The sequence below is a fragment of the Echiichthys vipera genome (assembly GCF_963691815.1).
Source record: "Echiichthys vipera genome assembly, chromosome: 21".
NCBI classification, from domain to species: Eukaryota; Metazoa; Chordata; class Actinopteri; order Perciformes; family Trachinidae; genus Echiichthys; species Echiichthys vipera.
In genome coordinates this window covers 14,678,537-14,702,922 of record NC_139846.1, presented here as the reverse complement: position 1 = coordinate 14,702,922, position 24,386 = coordinate 14,678,537, and the positions used below count along the sequence as shown (strand labels likewise).

Below are 24,386 nucleotides of genomic sequence, written 5' to 3'. Positions count from 1 at the left end.
GTCTTAGTTTAGCTTAGTTTGCATGCTAACTTAGCTAATTAGCAGTAAAAACAAATTACAGTGATGTGCAATTCATTTTGCAGGCTATAACTGAACCTGATGATGGCACCAGATGATGTTCAGGGAATGTATGTATATATTTTTTCCAACTTTTAGTCATCAATTTAAGTTTTATGAAATGCTAGAAAATATACCCAAAAGTCCTAATTCAAAATTTCAGGTATCTGAGGGTAATGTCGGTTCAATTTAGAAAACATGGATCCCACCGTGCCACATTATGCCATAAGCTTGCCTCCCATTCCCATCCTAGTGATGAAGTGCCCCTCTGTGGGGAATGAGCTAACAGTGGGCTACCATGAAGTGTGCCCCAGTAGCTCAAGTGTTTCTGTGCAGCCAGAGAGCTAGCAGGAAGTGCAGCTCTGGTGCTTCTCCTCCTCTCATCAATGCAGCTTTCATTCTCCCTCGGTGGGGCAAGATGGACGCTGTACAAAAGGACCACTGGTACTTTGTGGTACTCATCTTTCTTCCTTTTCTTAAAGGTATGGAGCTGATATATATATTTTATTAAAGTTTATAGTAGATTCATGAATGGTAGTGTGTTATATGGCTGTTGAAAGTGGCATGCACTCTGAAAAGAGTCTAGAGTCTTAGTCAAATATTCTTGATGTAGTCTCAGCAGTTTGAGCTTTCATTTATAAAAGGCAATTAAAACTAGCATTCCTTTATTCGATAATTAGTTTTTATTTAAAATGACAGGAAAACTTGTTATTGTGAGTTTTGTGAGACATTATTATTCTAAACCTGGCAGAACTCTCCCGTGGGCATCACTGGACTTGAAATCAGTTGTCATTCAGCTCGGATGAAAGGCTTTGAAAACTTGGAAGCTTGATCACCAACTATTGTCAGTTGCATTTATGTGTGCTGGCTCAAATTAGTCTAATTACCATTTACTGAGGGATGGCCTCAAAGCTGTGAATGGCTCTGTTAATCTTCTAGTAGGAGAGATGTAAGGGGAATAGTTTGGGTTTTTTTGCCACGTTAGGCGAAAACAATTTCTTTCACTTTAGAAGCTTAGAATTTTGACATGATACATGTACAAAGAATTAAAAAATATAATCAGTTATAATCCTACAACCGGTGTTTCTATGATAGAATTTAGATTCACTTGGTTCATTTAGAGATCCTTTATAGTACTCATGGTTTGCAGATTGTGTCCAGATTATAAATAAACAAAAAAATGTGCTCTATCTAGTTGCTGTCCAGGAGATGGAGGCTGCTACAGTCCGTCTGGAGGAAGGGATGGTTCTTGACTGTTTGTGTCCCTGGGACGGCAACCTCAGCATGGTGTCCTGGACAAAAGTACCAGACAAGGATCCAGTAGCTGTTTTCCATCCAGAGTATGGAGTGGCCTTTTCTCACCAGTACCGGGAGAGGATAGAGTTCCTGAAGACCACGCCTATGGACGGAAGTATTTCCATGAGGAATGTCACCCACCAGGATATCGGGGTTTACCACTGTTCTGCTCAGACTTTCCCTCAAGGCCCCTGGACGAAGAACATTCAGGTGGAAGATTTAGGTAAAGTATTTGGCGGAAAAGACTAAGGTGGAAATATTGAGTAACCATCACTGAATGATACAGCAAATGAAACAGTATGGATTCTTTCATTTCCACCACACATTTACATTTGTTTCCTTCCTTGACAAGCTATTTCCTGTGTGTCCTCCCCTACCTTCATGTGTTTACAGATGAACCCCCAGAAGAAGACAACAGCACAGAGGCCCCCACCCCGGAGGTGGTTAAGACGGACACAGAGTTGGAAGCAGAGCTGAACAACAACCTGACCATCAGCTGTAACCACGAGCACAATGGTACCGTTTACCAGGTCATTTTGGAGAAGATGCCGCATGACCAGCCATGGTACATCATTGGAGTGTGTAAGAAGGTGGAAGGGGGCCTGGTGAGCGAGGACTACAGCGACAGGGGCAGGGTTAGCTGTGCAGACAGCCTGGATGTCAGTCTGCACCTGACAGGTGTTGTGCAGGAAGATAGCGGATTCTACCGCTGCACCTTCAGCACGGATGTGGGCGTGCGGACCACCACTGTGCTGCTCACTGTGCCCCCTCCAGGTACAAAGACAGACATCATGTAGTAATTAACATACAGTGCACATATAAGTACATCACAATATAGCTGGATGATAGCTGATTTGATACTTAAAATGATTTATGCATTCAAATGTCTCACAGGGTACAATGATTGATGAAACATAATGAATACAGTAAAAAAATGCTGATGTTTATCTGAAACAATTCAGCAGACTCAAAGAGATTCACACCTGCTAAAACCACAATATCCCGTGACACACACTCTGTTACAAATGCTGTTACTTGAAAATGGGTCTGCACAGTACGTGTGCTTTACTATGGTGTATCTGTGAGTCATGAAACAATAAGTGCGAGATATACATGTCATTCATCTCAAATATGAATAAAACCGCACGGTTCTGTTAATCTCTCCAATAGAAAACCAATTGCTTCTAGGTTGTTGTGGTATTTTTTCATTATTTTCTGCCATTTTCAGCTGGAATCAGCCTTGCCTTGTACATGATGTATATTTACATCGGGGTTGGAGCTGCTGGGCTTATTCTACTCATTGCCATCATCATTTTAGCAGTGAAGCACAGGTAAGATGAGATCCCACAGTGTGGTTTCATATATCTTTAGCAAAGAAAGAAAATAGTTGTAATTGTGGAATACAGGTCTATTTATTGATAGAAAGTGCTTGGATCTTTGTATTTTGAAAAATGTCAAAGTGATACAATATCTGTACAAGACATGTCCAGAACCAGAACCATCAACATATCGGGGCTAGAAGAAAAGTCATGGGATCGAAGATTTATCTTCTGGCATCTATGATTTTGAGGCAAACAAGTGGATGTTGAGATAAGTGAAAACTAGCTAGAGGAAAAGTGAGGGGAATCACCTAAGTTATTAGGATATACTGTATTTAATGGCAATTCATCCAATAGTTGTCAATACATTTACCTAAAAAACAAGTCAACTTCATGGTGGTGACAGAGCAGTGGTTCCCAAACTATTTGGCCTGTGACCTCTTAAAACAAAGCAGTGTCTGCGGTGTCTACCACCTCAACCAAAGGGCAATTTGTTTCTCTTGTTTGATCTAAATGATTTCAATACACCAAAAGAGGTGAAATTATTGATAATCAAAGATTAGGGAAAAGCCTGAGAGAGAGGTTTTTTAATTGTGTTCCCTTCATCTCATGTCTTATGTCGACTCCTCCTGTAGGAAACATTTGTGGTTTAGGGACTAGATCGTGCCCACCGAACAAAGTCACCGAACGAATCTGGCATACTCCGCAAGTGTCAACAAGTTAGCAGCTAGCTAACGTTAGCTATGAAGGGTTAAGCATTTAATAATTACTCATACACACATGGACACTCTTTTTCTTTGTTGTGAAACAACTTAATCCAAAACTCAAGTCAACTTTTATTTTACCTTTATAATTCTATCTACTATATATATGTATTTAGCTAAGAGTTTATTGTTTACTGTCTATTGTTTACCTTCTATACTTAACTAAGAGTCGACCGTTTACTGTTTATTGTTTTACGTTCTATATTTATTTAGCGAAGAGTTTATTGTTTATCTTGTACTGTATTTTTTATACCTTACTTATTTTCCACACAAGTGTTCTGTAAGCTGCTGGAAATCCCATTTCCTTGTAGGAGTCATCCCAAAGGGATCAATAAAGAGAAGTCTAAGGTTAGGTTAAAAGACAGGGTTAGGGTTATGGCTCATAAGGTTAAAACTTATAAGTTCAAATAACCATCTGTGTTGATGCCTGTGCAGTATGCCCTTAGTTCTGTGGGTACAATCTAGCATCTACCCCTAAATCCTAACCCCCCTAACATTTTATAGCAATCCATCATATAGTTGTTATTATATCTCCATCTAAAAGGTGGTTCACTGACTAACATCCTTAGATCAAGTAGCTGCTAGCATGGTTAAAAATGTAACTATTACTACTGAAGACACCTATAGGGGCCTACATATAAAAATTATAAGGGCCAATGTTAAAAAAAAAAAAAAACATTTTTGTATCTACCCTGTTATTGGGATCAGTTTGCAAATGTTATGGGTTTTTCCATCACCCATGCTGCATCCTTCCAACAAGTTTCATGAACTTTGGGCCATTACCTTTATGAAATCCTGTTTGTTTTTTAGTTTTACCTCCAGTGTTATTTGATTACTTTTGTCCAATAATCTCCCCAGGAAGAAGAACAGGAGAGAGGAGTACAGAGTAAAACTGCACCCATCTCAGAGACAGGTGAGCCTTACATTAGTAATCATATCTACTCTTGTCTTTACACTTGACACCTTTAAGGCCCTTCCTTACCTTCTCTTCAGACATGCAATTCATTATAAAACCATTACACTTTATCATTAATCATGCTCGATACAACCCATACTGTCATCATGTAACCTGATACATTGCATTTTTGCTTGCTGCTTTGCAATAACCGACAGTGTGTTGGATTTGGAGAATGAAAGCTTGTAATGTACTATGGTAATTTTCTATACTCCACTAATATGGAAATGTTCTTTATTTTTGCCAAGCTCTTTCATTCCTTTATCATCCGTCACATGTCCTTGTCTAACACTTCACATACTAATATAATCTACCTCATATTCACAGCCAAACCTCTATGAGAACATTGTGTGCCCACGGAGCGCAAAGAAGTCCAGACAGATAAGAAATTGTCCAGTCTATGCCAACCTACAGACTGTACGATCGCACAAAACCACCTACAAAATAAATCAGCGTACATAAATATGACATACTGCATAATGTCAGTGCAGTCTTTCCCCAAACAAAGCAGATTCTTACACAGTGGCTTCTGATGCCATGTTCTGTATATTGACAAGCTCTCATTCTAATTATTTGATTTCTTTTTAATAAGATGCAGGGCTCACTTTGACGCTGATTAATATTCATACTGTGGTTTGAAATTAGTTAACAAACTGGCGCTCATGTAAGTCTCACAAAGCTGACGGGTTTGTTTGTCTCCATCCTTGCTCCCACTAATTAAATGTCGTATGTACTTCATAATTACTGTTGAGGAAATATTTGTTTTGGGCAAAACAATATTTGACAGAAACCGTCATGCAGTGAGAGCAGACAAAAGCCTGTATAATCATTCTTTTCACTTGCGTAACCCATGAGTAAAACGATTGACAAAAGCCTGTGTAATTGCTCTCCTTTTACTTTCATCCCTCCTGGTTTCCATTCAAAGCTTGACAATAGTGTCTAATCATCTAACGGAAAAAAGAAAAGCAGTCACTCAGCACTGTACCATCTCTTGAGACTGTTGCCTCCCCGAAGGGCTCTCCGTCTAGGATGGCTGCATTCTAGTTACAGCACGCTCTTATTATAGAAGATAAACTCTAATGACATAATCCTGTGCTTTAGTGTATAGCTCCTTATACTTTGTCTATCTACTGATTATTGATGAATGTGTTGGTTCTCTCTTTAATCCGCGTAAAACAAAAAAACAATGTCATTTTTAAGTCAAGCTAAATGTTCCAAGTTGTATTCATTATTTTGTAAGATAATAATCTTGCCTATATGCTTCTGTTAATTAATATTTAAGGTTTATGGGAGTACTATTAAGTGGTGTGTCGTTTATGTGTAATGTGATTCATTTATCTCGATAGAAATGGAGGCAGTGGCAGTGGCAGAGGCAGTAATGGATATGCAGGCTATCCTGCTAGGAAACAAGACAAATGTGGACAAGCTAAAAATGTGGAACATTAAGGGACAATATAGTTTGGAATCCCAACTTTTTACCTTCATTCTCTCATCTCGCTGTTCCTGGAAACATGGTAGAAGCTGCCAATGTACATTTGACTGTGATACGTGACTGTGTGTGACCAGCAATACAGAAACTGATGTGTGTGACTGTAAATGACTCCCATGTGGTATAAATAAAACAATGTCATAACCTCTACACTACCTCATTGAGTTCCTGTGAAGTGGGGGTGTGATCAGAGGAAACTTAACAGAAAGAATCAAACCTTGACTGAAACTTGTTTCTAGGAAACCAAATGATTTGCTGTGAAACTGAAGATCTGTCATCCCCATGATTGAATTCTACAGAAAATAGTTTTGCATTTTTGGAAAACTCAATTTTATTGCGCATTAGATAAGACGATTGATACCATTCACATGTCTGTTTGGTACATTTTGAAGTAACTGCTAACGGTCGGTTAGCTTAGCACAAAAACTGTGAAGCTAGCCTGGCTTTGTCTGTGCTTGAAAGCACAAGGTAACTAAGTAACATTTTTTGTCTTGTTTTTAAATCAGTATGTGTAAAATTACAATTTGTGGTTTTACAGGGGGCTTTGTGACAGTCTTAGCTGAGAGCAGCAACTTCCTGGAATCCTGATAGACTACAGGAAGTTCCTGTGACCAGTCAATGAATGAATAGTCCTCTATAAAGGCCTTTACACCAGGGACGAAACAAAATAATGAAATGAAAATATTTTTTTCAAGAATAAACATGTCACATGACTGTGGTCTTTTTCCAGAAAAGGGTCCTATGTTCCCGGTCTATTATTTTTGCCACAATCAGGGTCTACCTGGCCTATTTAATTCAATTCAATTCAATTTTATTTTAAGTGCCAAATCATAACAAAAGTTATCTCGGACACTTTACAGAATAGTTACAGACCACATTCTATGACTTATTTATGATTTACACAGACCCAACAATTTACCGGGGAATTCGGCACTACCCCCTAACCGTAACCCCTAACCCCAACAAAATGCGACCGGGGAACATAGGGATGACCCCCCATTAGATGCTGGTAGGTGGATTTAGTTATCTTTGGAGCCAGTCTAGTTAGCCCTGTTTCCAGTCTCTGTGCTACAGCTAAGCTAACTGGCTGTTAGCCTGCCTTTAGCTTTTTACATACAAGTGTATCGTATCAATCTTCTTCATGTAACACTCGGCAAGAAAGCAAATAAGTGTATTTCCCAAAAAGTTGAACAATTCTTCGATCATTACTTACCTTGCATTCCGCATTCCTGTTAGCGTAAAACAAATGCTGATACATGATAGAACATTTAATTTATTACCTTTTTATCATCAAAAACATTACATATGTACATTTAGTGAAAACTGTAGTCCTACACTTGATGTATCCAAAGTGCTATTAACATATAATCTGACAGAAACGGAACACAAATTGTGATAGACACAAATACAATCATATACTGTAGTAACAACAGAAATGATGATGACACCTCATACCTAACAAGTGAGTGGCTACAATAACCAAATACATTTTCAAATGATAAACACAACTAGAACTTTCTCCAGTCTTCTCAGTTAGTACTGCTCTACTGCTCCAGATGTAGTGGAACTATTTTACATACATTTATAAACCACATTGAGCTAAGACTGACAACTAGGACAGAGTTGTGGCCGGATACGTCAACAACTGTCTGTCTATATACTGTTACTATGGGCTCTGTGATGCAGACACATTTGTAGATGGGCACTTTGAGGCTCAAATTAATATTAAGGTTGAGTTCTTTTAAATACAACATACAAAAATAAAGTGACTGACTGTGAAACTTAACTTCAACACAAAATAAGGGGTTGTACTTCTATCTCCAGTTTTACAGGAACAACAAAACACATAAAAACAAGTGATTAAGTTTGAAATTAAAGGACTGCTTTGCTGCCTCAAACTGATTGTCATTGGAATAGTGTTTTTAATTTCAAAGTTGTTGCTGGAATTGCTGGATCCGTGCCTTTATTCAATCTGACATGTAACAAAAAGCTTAGCCACTTTTACCACAGATATTTAACGAGATGAATAAGTGTCTGCAGATAGCCACCAACAGACAACAAAGTGTCATTCTCAACCTTTTAAGAGAGCTCTGGTTAGATCTTGCTAAGAGTTTCACATGTGACATGGCATTTGACAGCTGGGTCAACAGTATTTAGGAGGAACTTAAGACTTTTCAAAATGTGTTGAAGAATGAACAATGGTAAACTCAAAGCCCAAAGACAATGCTTTGGTCAGGTCTCACACTCAGCGGTCTGTGTTGGAAGGCACTTCTTACACACATCTCACAAGCTACAGAAAGGATTCACTGAAAATATTTGATAGGTTTTTGGCTGATCTTGACTATTTTAATTACACCAACCACTTATACAATGTCTACGTTTCTATACTGTTGCTAATGAATGGAAAACAAAATGGGCGGAGATATGTTTGGACATTCTTTTTTTGTTTTCTTGGCAAGAGTTAGATGAGAAGATTGATACCACTCTCAAATTTGTAAGCTAAGTATTAAGCTAACACCTACTGGTTAGCTTACTTAGCCTAGCAAAAAGACTGAAAGAGGGGGAACAGCAAGCTCAATAATCCAACTATCGGTGCCTCTGAAGCACACAAATTATGTGTCATAAATGTATTTAATTTTCACCCACATGTAAAACATTTTGTAGGTAAACTGATTTTAGTCTTTATGCTAAGCTAAGCAAAGCAGCTGTTGGCAATAGCTTCATATTTAACCAAGCGGCAACCTCGAGGGCTGAAAAACGAAGTGCCAAAAACTGCAGTTCCTCCAAAAGCAAATCAATCCCCATAGGACCCCCATTTTTAAAAGCCCAGCTTCACAGCAGAAATAAACATGTTTGAAGCCTGGTATAAAAAAACGTATTTACTGTACAAACTTTTAGAGGTATGAGTCTTCTTATCTAACTCTGAACGAGAAAGCTAATTTCCCTAAATGTCAAACTATTCCTTTAATGACTTTTGCTGGGTTTTGTGTATTTTACTGAGCACAGATTTTGTCAGTAGATGCTACTATTTTTACTAAATTATTTAACAGGGACAATGCACGGCTCTCAGCCATACCAGAATTAGCTCCTCGCTAAATTTCATCTGTAGTCAAATTAGAATTTTGAATAAACGCAACAAACCAACATGATGTACATCTGCTTTGCATAACTCGCACCATCTAGTCACCGACATCCCACTTTTCTATTCCTTATGAACCAGTTATCAGATATTGTATATTACTAGGACGCTATTAAAATCAAATTGCTCTGTAGGGTTGGCAGTTTAAAGTAGAGGCTGTGAGAAGGTTGCATTTATTGATATCAGACAAAGCTCTTATTTTGTCAAACTACATTTCTGAATGACTTTTTTCCCTTTGCTGGTTGTAACCCATTAAGGGCTTTAGCTGATTCATGACTGCCATCACAATCGAGCTGTTTCTGTGTAAGGCATTGATCAATATCACATTCTAGAGAGAGCGAAGTACAGGTTTGGGTGGATTGTGTGTCAAAAATGGTGGAGTTACTCTTAAAATGGTTGCTGAGGCTGCACATTGTTGGAATGAGTCTTGTGAGTTTATCAATATCAGAACAAAAGCCTTTTTTATAAAAGACATTGTTTTACAGTCGGCCTTAGTGTTGGTACCTCTAACTTTTTGTAAGGTGTGATGCAGTGATTAAAAAAAGTGGCTCCAGTTGGCTTCAACAGCACAATGACAACATAAAACACTTTGAAACTACACTAACCAGATTTTTGGTGCGATCTTTGAAGCTACCACTGCCGTCACACAACACAAAAAAAAGTCCCTTTCGGGATCCTTTTTTGTGTACCACTCGCTCTACAGTTGACACTTGTTTAGGTATCACCAGGAAATTATATATTACACATGTCACTATACATATTTCTACATCCTCTCTACAGTGGTGGGTAAAGTGTCCAGTTTTGGTGGAGCAATTCTCTGTCATTGAAGGGGTCTCAAGCTGCAACTGGATTCATGGCCACTAGAGGGCGATGGTGCCTCTTCCTGGTGCTGGCTCTCCTCCTGTTCATCAGACAGAAAGCTGGGGAACGTCTGTGCTCGAGGGATAAAAGTCAATGTCAGGCTGCTTCCTGTGGGGGGAAAAAAGTGGAAAGAGTCAATAGAGCACTTGTTTTTATTCAAATGAAATAGGTTTGAAATAAGTATCCGTTTCACTAAACTCGACCTTACATTAAAACAATATGTCCTGTTTTCTTAGAGAATATATTTATGGTACAACTGTTGCTTAGCTACTGTCCATGCTGATATTTTTAAATACAAGATAACTTAAAGCACTGTGATGTAGGCGTTTTACAAACATATAAACCCTAAGTTAGTGTGATGGGCAGATGTGCTTGAAAATCAACCCTTTCACCTCAAATAAGCAGCTTCATTTCATTGTGATACACACTGTCTCATCTTTTGTTTTTTTGGACTGTCTGCTCCCCTCTTTCTCTGCTCTCTTCCTCTCCACCTTAATTTAAATTAATTGGACCAATTTGTTCTGCAGTTCATATTGGTTAACTGCACTGAGACGGAGTAATGGATACTGGTGGGTGGAGGGCTGTTCTGTGCAACTGTGAGACCATTAATAATATATTAGAATGCTGTTTGGAGATGTGCACGGCGAGGTAGGTTGAGGATAAAGTGGCTGGCAGGCTGCTGATCATGCACCGAACAAGGAGGAAGTGGCCGGTGATTAATATTTCAGGAGGTGCAAAGCACAACACCGCTATCAACTCTAACCTAATAGCATATATGGTAACTACTGATACAGCTGGCTAAGAGAAGCTGCTGCACATCAATACACTTTAAATCAGTTTACCGCGAAAAGGTTAATTGAAATTTGATCACCAAAATTAAAAATTTGTCTGTGTTTCCTGTAAGCTGTCTTCTTCCACGGTTACGGTTACATTACGGAGATCATTTTCTCTTCTGCTGGTGGTGCTGAAGTGCTTATTAACAAACATGGTTTTATACGGTGCAAATCATTCATGTGTGTGTGTGTGTGTGTGTGTGTGTGTGTGTGTGTGTGTGTGTGTGTGTGTGTGTGTGTGTGTGTGTGTGTGTGTGTGTGTGTGTGTGTGTGTGTGTGTGTGTGTGTGTGTGTGTGTGTGTGTGTGTGTGTGTGTGTGTGTGTGTGTGTGTGTGTGTGTGTGTGTGTGTGTGTGTGTGTGTGTGGCCAGTCATGCTGCCACCATAGGGAATCATGCTCAGACCGCGAGACGCACTGCCAACTCACCACGACTTTGAATATAAAACGTGTCTCAGTCAGCCTCACAATCAATGTCAACTGGCTGTGTGAATGCGTGTCAAAGCCACAGAGAGTCAAACAGAAATGTGTGTGAAGAGAAATGATTCACAACTAGGAGGAAGAGAAGGCATAACACTGAAAAAAGCTTTTTTTCCCTGTGTGAGTTAATGGAACAGACTTGCAGGAGAAAGCACAGAGGGACTGGCTCGGGTGTGAGAATGAAACCACAACAGTACCAGTCATAACAGGTGAGTCATATACACGCACACGCACAGACACACACACACACACACACACACACACACACACCTCTGTCCACTAGTTTTTTCCCCTTCCACCACTCACCAAAATAAGGAAAGATGAGATAAGGCTCCAGATTAAGGTTTTAAATGCAGCTCAGTCCTTGTTCTAGAGAAAAACCACTGCAGGTTAAAATAAGGGGGACACTTTCTCTCCTCTCCACGCTGTACTTAATAGATTGCTGAAACGACTGGTGCGCAACCAGGCATATCCTTTTCACATCTTTGCCAAGACAATCCCTCTTCTCAACCAAGGCCAATTTGGGCTAGAAAAAAAGGAGGCAGAGAGCCCAGTGCAGACAGAGAGGGTGAAGCAGATCTCATCATTTCCTCGGTCATAAACAGCAGTGTTTGTTTTGTGATGCCAGACCCCGGACGAGAGCCGCGCTTTTGGAAGGGAGACGCAAATGTAGACACGCTTGCACACACACAAAAAAATGGTAATAAAAACACAGAGAGGAGATGGTGTCAACATCCCTCCTCCGCTCCTCTCCCTATGAGAAGCAGACAGTGATTTGTCAGTGCCTTTTCATTACCAGGGAAGGTCATGTCATCCTATCTGGGGTGGCAGCTGCTGGGCCGGAGCAGACAGGACAGGCAGGGAGGGCACTCACACACCCACCGATACAATGGTGGGTCCGGACACACAAGCAGCTATTCATGCATGCTTGTGTTGTACACATACACGCACCTGTCTGCACCTTCCTTCCTCATAGTGCGATTACCCAGATGGCATCCTAGTAACAGCTGTAACTAGAGAAAGAGAGGCTGCGTGTACCACGAACTCTGGATTATATAAGGCTGCTGAAATCCAGCTTTGTTTCTGTTGTGTGGTAAACCAGCCAGAGGAGCAATAATTCACTTTAAAGGCCCCATAGTATGTAAATTCTGTGTTTCATACTGGTATTTGGCATTTCTATTAGAACATGTTTACATGCTTTGATGTTTAATAAACCCATTATTTTTCTTTTATGGTCTATCTGGATATACCTGTATTCACCCTCTGTCTGAAACGCTCCGTTTTGGCATCTGTCTCTTTAAGCCCCCCCCCTCCCGAAAAAGCCCACTCTGCCATGATTGGTCAGTGTTTCCAGGTCTTCTGCATTTGAAAGCTTGGTGTGCCTGTTCCATCATTGCAGCCACTGAATGCCTGTAACAGCACTGTAGGCACACTTTACCTACTGTATATACAGTATATAGTATAGTTGTGACATCACAACCGTACAGAAGTCCCGGAAGCTCGTTTAAAGCACAGTTTCTGAATACAGGCTGTGTGCATTTCTCTGTGGATTGATTCTTTTACAGTATTTATATAGCACCTCGACCTCATTATTATTTACAATCAAAAAATACATTCGGACAAAATGGGACCTTTACTTTCAAAGCATCAACCACGAAAGAACTCCTGGCTGCAATGGATTTTTTAATGGAATTCACTCTTTGCGTCTACATCGACTATATTCCTTGTAGCCTGTTGCAGATAAGATAGTGTTATCATCCTGTTCTCCAATCATCTTGTCCCTGTGCCTTTGATACTTGCTCCCTCTCTGTAAAATCCCCTCGTATCACTCCCAGCCGATCAAACTAAGAACAGCGCTCCATTCCATTAGAATTGCTAATGCTACGGCACTAAACTGTGGGGCACAATGAAATGCAGAGAGAGAGAGAGAGAGGAAGTATGAAATGGCATGAGATTACATAAAAATGGGTCCAGGAAGAAAAACAAGCATTCTTGTCCCTTTTCCATTCCACTATTAGAGTTGGTAATTGAACCGTTTCCAACAGACGTGGTGCGTTGCTATTTCAACTCCAAAACTATAAAGTGCACTTTTTTCTATGCATCAGCAAACTCAAAGAACAGTGCAGGATCACTGAAATGCAAAGGAGTGAACAACATTAGGAGAGTAGAGGTGGAACACACTAGAAAGTAGATACAATGTTAGTGTTTCTGGAGATTAAAGCATCTATCTTTGCTTTTACTTAAAAAGGTGAATACTATGGGGGAGTGTGTTTCGTTTTCATCAAGGCTGAGTGCTTTTTTTCTTCTTTTCTACAGCACATCCCTCAGTTTCTTTTAAACAAAACATTTGACAATTATTACTTTCAATTATGGCAAACAAAGCTTATGGGATGTATTTTTGAGACATTTCCAGACAAATGAAAAGCAGATGTGTAGTATATTAAACTAAATAATTGACTCTACTTCCCTGCCAGGTCCCCTGTTAACCAAGGCAAAGAAATAAACAAATAAGTGGATAAACCTCAACAGGACAAGTAACTATGTTCCTTAATTATTCCCCTGGACCCGTGAGGTATTTGAAAGCAAATCGAGCATGACTCAGCAAATTGACTGTGCTGATTGGATATTCATCACACACAACGTGATACAGCCAAGGAGCAAAGGCAGGCAGTCATCATGGTCTAAATTCCTGATTTCTTACCTCTGTTTCTGTCATTATTACAGAAGAAAAAGTGAGAGATCTATCTCTGATTGTTGAAGCAAACACTATAAACTGGACATACTTCAAATGAGGTGTTCATTAAAGTTGTATTTTCTTGAAGATATTTTCTACTATATACTGTATACTGTGTCTGTGTCTAAAGACTAAGGCTACTATCTGTATCTGTTTATTTAGCAATTTGTGTATTTAGTATGATAAGGTTACTAGGCCCCAGTGTTGTGTCCAATTTTTCAGTTTATTTGAACAAGTTGGTTTTTACCCTGTCGTGTGTGTGTGTGTGTGTGCGTGATGTTTTTTCTTTGTTGTTGTCTTGCCTGGGTTGTTGGGGTAGATCAATCAGCTCAATCAAGTAAAGTGCAAACAGGTTTACCTAATTATGTCCTCTGAGCAGGAAGAGACTGGGAGGAATGGAGGGAGATGTTTCTGCAGTAAATTACATTGTATTATCTTTAAAGAAGTGGCCGTAGATACATTGTAATATCAGGAGTAACCATGAAACCTTGCATCAATGGTTTGTTAATCAATTTGCATCTTATATGGAGCTGAAGGAAGCTTTCGCCTTTCCTCAAGCCCACCTTTTTTGTTATTCACATTTTTTTTTTTAAATCAACCTTTTAATGCATCTTTTCACGCTTTTAAAGAAAGCTGGTTCTGAACAGTTCTGTTACAACAGTCCTGTAAGAAAACAGATTCATCAAATCTGCTGGAGGCAGACATTGTTATGAAGTCAGCTGAAGAGGTGAAGAGGGAAGGTTTGGAGCTCAATTAATGCCATGTTGCAGCTGATTGTCATGTGCAGATTACGTTATTCCAAGGAAAAAAAGTGTACAAAATATATCCTAATGTTTCAGATATTTATGACAGATCATTGTCCCTTTTTTGGCAGGACAAGTTTGTTTGGTATTGTAAAAGTTATAACCTATGGATTGAAACTGATGCACCGGTTGGCTTGTTTGGTTGGTCCGAAGCTTCTCTTGCACTGCCCCATACTGTACAACAGACCTTAAAGAATGTAAGACTAACAGATTGCTTATGTTGTTTTCAGGAACAATGTGAGAGTACCTGGTGCTCAGTCATTAGACATTGAGTTATGCTATTCTTAGCCACATGCAAGTTTTTATTTATTGGCTGAAAAATGTATTATTATTTATCTCTGTCTCGTCTTTTCTTTTTGTGGTTGTCATTTTTTATATAAACGGTATATTGCCCTGTTTCGCTTGCCCTATACTAATCTGGGAAGGCGGTGTGTTCCAGTTAGGTGAGTCTGAGAAGGAAAAATGCCATTCACTGGAGTTGGCAGCTTGCTGTGAGGCTGCAGCTTTCATTTGTTTGGTCTTATTTTGCTTCAGATTAATCTAGTTTTATTGAATTTTCTGGGTTCCATTGTGCTCCAGTAAAGTACTTTTTGATAATAAACGGCACCTTTTTTTTTTATTGCACTACTCCTCTTTCTTTCCTTTTTAAAGATTTACAGGGCCAAACCACCTCATCTGCCCTTAATATGGGTCAGCGACAATACAGCCGGAAAAAAAAACAACCTTTTAGAAGAAGTGGTGTGATGTTTGTGGCAAATTGTGTCCATCGTTCAAATCTTACTGAAGTATCTGGACGCTGGTTGTATCTGTTTAGAATATATTATCTGTTTAATGTATTCATATGTGTTTCCAGCCCTACTCAAAATGCAGTGTGTTTTTTTGTGTTGCTACAACTTATAAAATTATGTTAAGAGTGCAAAAGGCAGCACGGACAACAGGGGATGCAAAAAAAAAGCTCCAGGGAGGTAGAGACCTTCTGCCAATGAAGAATCAATGCAATTACTCTATATGGCCTTCCTCATCTAAGACTGGCTCGCAGCCATGTTAAAAGCAGCACCACTACCCCGACGTGTGTGAGCTTCTCCTGACATGCCTCTCGCAGTCCAAACATCCTGTGTCACAAAAGGAGTTAAACTCCTGTCGCTTCACCAGAATCACCTTGTCGTCCCCCTTGTCTGACGAGACATTTCGCTGCGTCCCCAAACACACTGATGCATTCAATTTATTCATGGGAAAGGAGGGGGGGAGATAATGGTAGCGCTGAATGTGTATGAGCGAGAGAAGGTGGAGGGTTGTTCTGAATCGGACAGACACGCGAGGAGAAAATGTGGGAGGATCAGCGGAGATGCCAGGGTGATGGATGCGAGAGAGGCTCCTCTGCTCTACAGAGTTTAGGGAGTTTATAGAGACTGGGCCTATAAATAATGACCCTGAGGTGGAAGCTTTTCTGTTTGGAGTAAATGAGTAAAAGAAAAACATGTTGATGTTTTGAATAGAAGACTTATTCTCCTTTTAAGCTTATCAGGCCACAATAAGATAATAAAAAATAAATCCAGCCTTCGGATTTTCAAAAGAAAATGATGACGTCAGATCGAATTTCATCTTTGCCTGGCTTTCTGTTTTGCCCTATCAGTGAAAGCCAAAAGGCCCATAATCCTCAGATAAGTCTACTAATCAACTAATACCATGGACAGAGCGTAATCTCATCAGCTCACTAATCACCTTTCTTCCTCTGGTCTTCATCTACACACAAACACACACACACAAACTCACAAATACACCCTTTCAATTTGTACATTAAGTCCACACAGACATGCAGCGCCTTTCTCTCTGTCCCATACGCAAATATGAACTCATTTACTTTCAAGAACACACAAATATTGTACCCCCAATTTAATTTAGATTATAGGTTTGTCTGTGTGTGTGTGTGTGTGTCCGTGTTTTTGGCTTTTGCACGAATTACTGGCATGGAGGTGATCAGCCTGTGACACTGCTGAGGGGTTATGGATGCCCCTGTTGCTTTGATAGTGGCCTTCAGCTCATCTGTATTGTTGGGTCTGGTGTCTCTCATCTACCTCATGACAATACCCCATAGATTATTTGTGGGTTTCAGGTCAGGCCAGTCAAGCACAGTAATACTATGGTCAGCAAACCAGGTACTGTTTTTTGCACCATGGGCAGGTGCCAGGTCCTACTGGGAACGGAAATCAGCATCTTCATAAAGCTTCAGCAGATGGAGGCATGAAGTGCTCTAAAATCTCATGTTAGAAGTCCACTTTGACATTGGACTTGATAAAACAGTGGACCAACACCAGAAGATGACACGGCACCCACAATCCTCACTGACTGTGGAAACTTCACACTGGACTTCAAGCAACTTGGATTCTGTACTTCTCCGGGACCTTGATGACCACATTAAAGTTAACATTTACTCCCATCCTTTAGAACACTGAGCAACAGTCCATCTTTTTTCTCTTTGGCTCAGGTAGGACACTTCTAACGTCTCTGGTTCATGAGTGGCTTGACACTAGAAATGGGACTCATGCGGCCCATTCTCTGGACATGTCTGTGTGTGGTGGCTCTTGACGCACTGACTCCAGCCTCAGCCCACTCCTTGTGAAACTCCCACACGTTCTTGAATCGTCAATTTTCCATGAATATGCAACACTGAACAGTCAGCCCTTTCAGCAATGATCCCCTGTGGCTAAACACCATATCCCGGGTAAAATTGGGGTTCTCATACCCCGGTTAACAGAAGTGGGGAACTCCTTCAGTTCCCCGATTTAATTATGCATGTAAACAGCACTCTCGGATTAATATCGGGTTTCTCGTCTCCCATGCTCAGCACGGCAAGTAACATTACTAGAAGACCCATTTTGGTCGTAATTCTGTTCAAAGTCAGCCGTTTGTGATTTTGACAAAGGTAAACTGGAAAAAAAGCTGTATTCAGTCCAGCCGGATGTTGGCGGAGAGCCACCTACTGTACCGGAGGTCCAGTTACTGTCATTTTCCCATTCAACCCCCTTCATGTATACGAGGGGACCTTCAATAATCCGATCATTGCCTTAACCAGGGTAAGGCCATTTTCTAGTTACTGATGTGCATGTAAAAGCATTGAATGAGTGTCTTCTAGACAGTGTCAAGTAAGCAGTCTTCCCCAGATTTGTGGTTATGTGTTCTAAACCAGAGTGAGAGATCTATGGTTTTTAAACGGCATAAAAAGAGATACATTTTTTTTTTTTTTTTTTTGAGCTGTAGGCTTTAATTATCAAAATATAAAAATGCCTTAAACATTTTGGTTTGCATGTAATGAGTCTAGAATATATATAATTTTCACTTTCTGAAATGATATATACACGATATTCACATTTTTTGAGATGCACCTGTATATAGGTAGTAAGTATCACTGTAGTGCCATTACCATCATTCCCCAGCTGAAATGACAGCAACGCCAAGAACGCAAATGCAAAAGACCAGTCAGAGTAGACCAATCAGAGTAGACTTTTTCAAGAGGGGGGCTTAAAGAGACACAAGCAAAAACGCTTGACACAGGGTGAATACAGGTATATTCAGACAGACCGTATGAGAAGAATAAGAAGAAGAAAAAAAACATTAAAGGATGTAAGTATGTTCTAGTAGAAACCGATAAGTCTAGCCTTTAAAGCTAAACAAATGTAATTTTAATTCAGAGGTTTCCATAATATTCTTGTATGACAGACAGCCCATATCTGGAAGGTTTATCTGGAGATATAAAGTTAAAAACTGATCTGTGCTAGTCACCATTTCCAGTCCCAGTACAATATTCCTGGTTTTTTTTCCACCTCGCTTTCCTCCACCTCATCCAAAGTGTTTTGCACGTTACAACAGACACAAGCAGGTAAAAGAAATAGCAAAAACACCATGCATATGATAATTAGTAACTTCATGCCTTTACCTTGGTAACTGTAGAGATCTCCCACGCTGTTCTGACGCGTGATGTGCTGCCAGTAGGCGCTGCGTGGCAGTGAGATGGACTTGGTGAGCGTCTCTCTGGGGTGGATCTGAAACAGACAGAGAAAGCTTACGGTGTCTCTCAATGTCTGTCACTCTCAGTCACTCGCTCACAACAGGGGACATTTTTCTGGGTGCGTAAGTAAACAAAAAGCACACATAGTACGGTATAATGCTGGTTGAATGACATGTTTCCACTGAATTGCTGTTTGGCAGGCGACACAAGGATTCATTTGGGATTATGATGTTGTGCTATTTGTTGTTGTATGTGTGTTTTATAGATTTTTATTTGCAGTGTCGAGCTAAAGACTTCCTCTTAGAGCCTACTCCTGGAAATATATGCAAAACATCATACAAACATCACATATTTTACAGGGAAAAAAAACGAGTAATTCTGCATGTTCTTGCTTTCATGTATTCTGCAACTGCGAGTGGTCAGTTTTTTGTAGCTATCCGTGTGATTTATAGAGCTGAGGGTAAATGCTGCATTTGGAAAAGTTCCCAAATGGTGGGGTCCAAGAGCATGGCCATATGGTCAAGGCTCATCAAACACTAGGCAGGCCTACATAAATAAAGAATACAGATGATAGCGGGGAGGAGGGGGAGGAAGAACGGAAGGAAGGAGGGAGGAAGGAAGGGGTGGATGGGTGTTGTGATGGAAGGAGGGAGCGGAGGCCAAGACTGCGGGGTGTCAGAGGGCTCCTGGTCCAAGGTGGCTCTTTTGGGGAGAGGACGGGCAGCAAAACCTTGAGAGAAATGTATATTTCTCGTGTGTGTGTGTGTTTGAGAACATCTTGTGTGAAAATAATGATTTATGGCGTTTGTGTTCCCTGGTTTCTAAAAAATAATTCTGTGAAAGGCAGCGGTAGCATGCTAGTTCAATCAGCCTAAATCAGACAAGACAAGTGAAGGAACCATCAAAGTAATACAGAAACTATCACATTATGTCTACAAATGCAGCAGTCTTTCTTTATAATTATTCTAGTATCAGGTGCAACAGGATATGCTGTATTAGCTACTGTATGAAAGTGACGCACACTATGAATGCTCGAAATAATGATTCACTGGACAATGGCGTGCTGACACTTTCACTCATTATGCTTGTGACATTGGCAGCACTAGAATAAAACCGATGGCCTCATTGTGAGCTGCTGTGGGTAAATCAGATAAACCAGCAAAATGTAAAAAAAAAATGTACCTGGGAGCTCTTCTCCATCTCCTCCATCATCCTCTCATGCTGCTGGGCAATGGCCAGCGTGGCCGAGTGGACCCGCTGGTAGATCATCTCCCCCTCCCGCGTCTGGAACGTGAACAAACCCTCTCCTGTGTCACACATCCTGCGCCAGGAACACACACACAGAGACAGAGAGAAGTGCACACACTTTGATCGTGCTTACTCTTGGATTGCTGATTTACAAAAAATGCATGGTTGAATGTGCACTTACAGAGAGGCGCATTGATATATAATGGCCCATTGAAGTTAAACACACACACACACACACACGCACGCACGCACGCACGCACGCACGCACGCACGCACGCACGAGAAGATACAGTAAACACGCAAAGACACACATTCAAAGAGGCTAGTGTCACATCAATGCCTGAAGGGCTCTGCGGCAAATGCTGATATCCTGGGATGTTTCAATATTCAAAAGGAGCTTTGTTGAAGTTTTTATGACATTTCCAAAACTAAGTTGTTTTCCCTCCCACCACTTACAATTCAAACACACACACACACACACACACACACACACACACACACACACACACACACACACAGACACACAGACACAGACACACACACACACACACACACACACACACACAAAAGACAAACACAAACACAAGCACTTGCACACACACCTTCCAGACTCAAAAGTGAACCAGGTGGAGTCTCGTCCGTATCTGCGCAGAGAGCTGAGAGGCCACATGACGAGTTTGAGGCGAGCATTGTGAATGTCCCACAGGTAGATGTTTTCATGGGTGATCTGCATGGTGCACTCCCCGTAGATGTCCAGGTTAGGGGTAGGCATTAGGTACACATTGAAACGTTCTGGAAAGATTCACAAAAAAATGGAACAATGGTAGAAAAAAACAAACATGAAGAACTCTTGAGATGGTTATTTACATCCAGTGTCTTAAAGCAGTGGTTCTCAAACTTTGTACATGACGTTCCACCTCAGTAAATATCAGGTTCTCTCAAGTCCCACCACTAAGACCAATGTTAAAATACAGCAGCGTAGGACAACACGATTCAGCTACGGACAGGAAGGTTTATTCCAAATCATAAGATTATTTATTGTTGACCGTCTTCAGCCACAGCCACGCTGTAGGAAGGGGTAGCATCAGAACTGACATGTCAGTGTTTTCAAACCAATTATTTCACCTTTGCTTAATATCTTGCCATCACAGTCTAGCTCGTAATTCGGCACTAATTACAAGACTGAACTATTTGATCAAACATACCTAGAGGTATCATTGATTTCCTACCTTCCATTTACCTTGCATTCTTAAAATGTGGTTGAGACACTGTAGGTGACCTACTGTATCACAGCTAGGGTTGCAAAGGGGCGGTACATTTCTGGAACCTTTCCAGAAACAAAACTATTAAAGGAAATGCTGAAAGTTTAAGTATTTTCTTCGTATTATATTCATTTAGTAATTAATGTTTCATTTTTTTTTAATTTGGGAGATTCCTTAAAGTACCACCGGCGAGAGGTTGAGTACCACCAATGGTACAAGTACCACAGTTTGAGAACCAATGTCTAAAAGGGTTGGTTCATTTAAATGATGAAAAACATATTTTCTCACTTACAGCTAGTGGGATCTACAGCAGAAAGTTTTGGTTTTGTCCATGTTGCGTGGGATCTGCCTCGAATCTCTCAATGGAGATGAATCATGAATACATTTAATGTGTGATGCTTGCAGCGTTAAAAGGTGACATTTAAAAATGCAGTTACACTAAATCTCATTTGTTTGACTGATGATTTGAGGGGCTGGTTGTCATTTTATCTTTATTATTTTGACCTGTGGATGAAGACAGGCTGTTTCCTTGACATATCTGTGCTGAGCTAGGCTAAGCTAACTGTCTCCTTGCAGTAGTGAAAATCTCTGCAGGAAAGCAAATGAGCGTATTTCCCAAAATGTCGGACTATTCTGTCATGTTTGTTTAGAGAGGATTTCAGATTTTTGAGTGTGAAGTATCCGTATTTGCAAGAATTTTAAATCTGATATCGAATAGCAAAATAATATTTATATAGATTATTCTTCCTTAAAGGTTCCTCGTTGTAGCCGTCAGCTAGCTATCCAATGTTAATTACTCAAACCACAGTAACCAGAATTAAAGTTAAGCCACCTAAATTTAATATTCTGGGATGTAGCTCTAAATCTTAAAAGGGATTGCACAGAGCCTGATTAAGATAAAGGGTCAGTTCTCATCATGTGATGGATTATTCTTCACTCTCTGCTATGTGAATATAAGATACAGAGTGTTGGAGCTTTTACTTTGTTTCATGAAACACATTGCTTATAAAAAACTGCAACAATATACCAAATATATATATATATATATATATATATATATATATATATATATATACATATGAAATATAAGCATTGTTAATGGAGAAACAAATGAGTGGGTTTTGCCTCATCATTTTGGATTGTCGACTATTCTGTATGCAATATTCCAATCAGTATCTATAATAATACATAGTAACAACATCACACTAAAACTGACTTTACCCATGACTCAATGTTTCAGTGAGTGAGTACAACAATCCTTAGAAAACATATTTTACCTGACTTTACTTACAGTGTCTCACAAGTCATCCAGTGAACTGGGCTGGGATCAAGAAGCCAAAGCTGCTTGTTCACATTAAACTAACTCTCTGAGGCAGACAGAGAGAGGAAGAGAGACAGAGAGGGAGCGATTTCTCCATAATCTAAATTAGTTCTCGCTAATTACGCTTAATGATTCAAAATAAGCCATGTGTCTGCAGTGGATAGAAAATGGCAATGTCATAGTGTGGCATATTTTTAGGGACAGTGAAAATGAACTCTGATCTAATTATCGGCCCCTGCTGTTTGGGGAGGGCCACTCATTGAAACATGGTTGCAGGCCCAAGCCTCTTGTTTCTTTCACTCATACAGGCCGCATGGCTGCAGTGAAATGAAATGGGCTGACATGACAGCCAATTCTTTTCAATTACTCGCCCCTTTACAACTTTAAACTGCTCTTCTTTGCCTGTTGCCTTTTCAATTTCCTCTGTGAGTTTACAAATTACACAGAGAATGAGCTCCACTGTGATAGTAGCGCCCTGTTGTCCCCTCTCTTTTCCATTTCCATTTCCTGTGAGTGGAATATGTGGGGAAGCACATTTATTTCACATGGCTTTAGGAGCCATAATCTCATCCATCTCTGTGACAAGCTTCATTATGAGGGAAGCCAGTGATGCACAGCATTTCTCATTAGGGCTGGAACAGAGCCCTGACCACAGCCTGTGACCTGTGCTCTAACTCACACACACACAGGTTTTCTTCAACACACACACACATCTAAAAGTACATCTGAAGTTGAACCAACATGTGCTAATGTAACTAGAGACTCTTCCAGGGGACTTCAGATCACATATTGACGAAAAAAATCATCCTTATTAGCCAGGCCTAATTGGACAGTGGCTGTTCTGCTCCCCTAACCCTACGAGTTGCATTAACACATACGGGCCCGGACTGCAACCGCTAACTGCTTGGTGGCGAGCTGAGTGTGAGAGATTGACCCTGAATGGCTGTCTGTGTTAGTAGGGACTAATTGGGCACTCACCGTTCTGCTCCCGCTGCACCCCCGCTGCTAACAGGTCTGGCTCTCCCAGGCTGATGTCGTTGAGACGGCTGCCCAGGCACTCCACACACAGCAGCTTACACCATTCCTCTGCATCCAGCTCTGCACACAGACACACAGCGGCACAGCGTTAAGGCATGTCCAACATTAAATACACACACCTTCCTCCATATCCACACACAGCATACTAATGTAACACAACTGTGCTGCATTTAGTGTGTTCACACATGCACATGCACATAAATAACCCAAGGAATTTCAGAATAAAATGCTACATACAGGACATGAGTAAAGCTAACTGCCGGGGGAGAGAAAAATCAATCTGATCAATTCAGTGTAGATTAAAAAAGGAGGTGGGTTCAGCAACAGCCGATGCCTGGTGAAAGCTGGGTTTCTCCTCTCTCCTTTTACACATACTCAGTTCCAAGGCTGTATAATATAAATAACTCTGCTGGAACAATATGGCCACAGTCACAACGGAAACTACTGATCATCTATTCACACAATCAATAAGCTATTTTCCAAATTGAAGCAGCTGCTTGTTAATTGGAAAGAAATTGTATGAAAAGAAATAAAGAACATTTCAACAACAGAATTAGCTGGTTAAAAGAATGAGCACACTTATTGCTCTACTTGATGAAAAAATGTATACCACTCTAATCATGTGCAAGAGCCCGACCGATCTATCGATTGGCCGATATTGGCCTATCACAGACATATTGGCACCCATCGTGTACGTTGACAGATATGCCCTGACATGAACATTTATATTAACAAAAGATACAATGAAGAAAATGACCCTTGGGATTAATAAGAAATGGTGGCA

General features: G+C 40.3%; 2 protein-coding genes across 3 annotated transcripts in view; one reads left to right on the top strand and one right to left on the bottom strand.

Moving 5' to 3' along the window:
• Positions 1 to 355: 355 nt before the first annotated feature.
• On the top strand, positions 356 to 5,952 carry cd226 (CD226 molecule; the record flags this gene model as incomplete). 2 transcript variants are annotated; one of them, XM_083936366.1, is made up of 6 exons in its annotated part: positions 356 to 539; positions 1,253 to 1,576; positions 1,747 to 2,127; positions 2,582 to 2,684; positions 4,295 to 4,349; positions 4,719 to 5,294. In XM_083936366.1, 6 exons carry the CDS (start codon positions 356 to 358, stop codon positions 4,851 to 4,853), a joined length of 1,182 nt encoding a protein of 393 aa, XP_083792492.1. In that variant the 3' UTR covers positions 4,854 to 5,294. The 2 variants fall into 2 exon arrangements, with proteins under 2 accessions (XP_083792492.1, XP_083792493.1); XM_083936367.1 differs by lacking the exon at positions 4,719 to 5,294 and adding an exon at positions 5,738 to 5,952 and having other exon boundaries at positions 476 to 539.
• A 3,887-nt stretch (positions 5,953 to 9,839) lies between these two features.
• dok6 (docking protein 6) overlaps positions 9,840 to 24,386 on the bottom strand; it is a gene marked incomplete at both ends in the record, with an annotated part of 48,274 nt that continues 33,727 nt past the window's right edge. The window contains 5 exons of the mRNA XM_083936379.1: positions 9,840 to 9,988; positions 18,662 to 18,767; positions 19,916 to 20,054; positions 20,584 to 20,773; positions 23,543 to 23,662. Of these exons, the coding sequence (XP_083792505.1) occupies positions 9,840 to 9,988; positions 18,662 to 18,767; positions 19,916 to 20,054; positions 20,584 to 20,773; positions 23,543 to 23,662 (704 nt within the window). The remainder of the gene's footprint in view (positions 9,989 to 18,661; positions 18,768 to 19,915; positions 20,055 to 20,583; positions 20,774 to 23,542; positions 23,663 to 24,386) is intronic.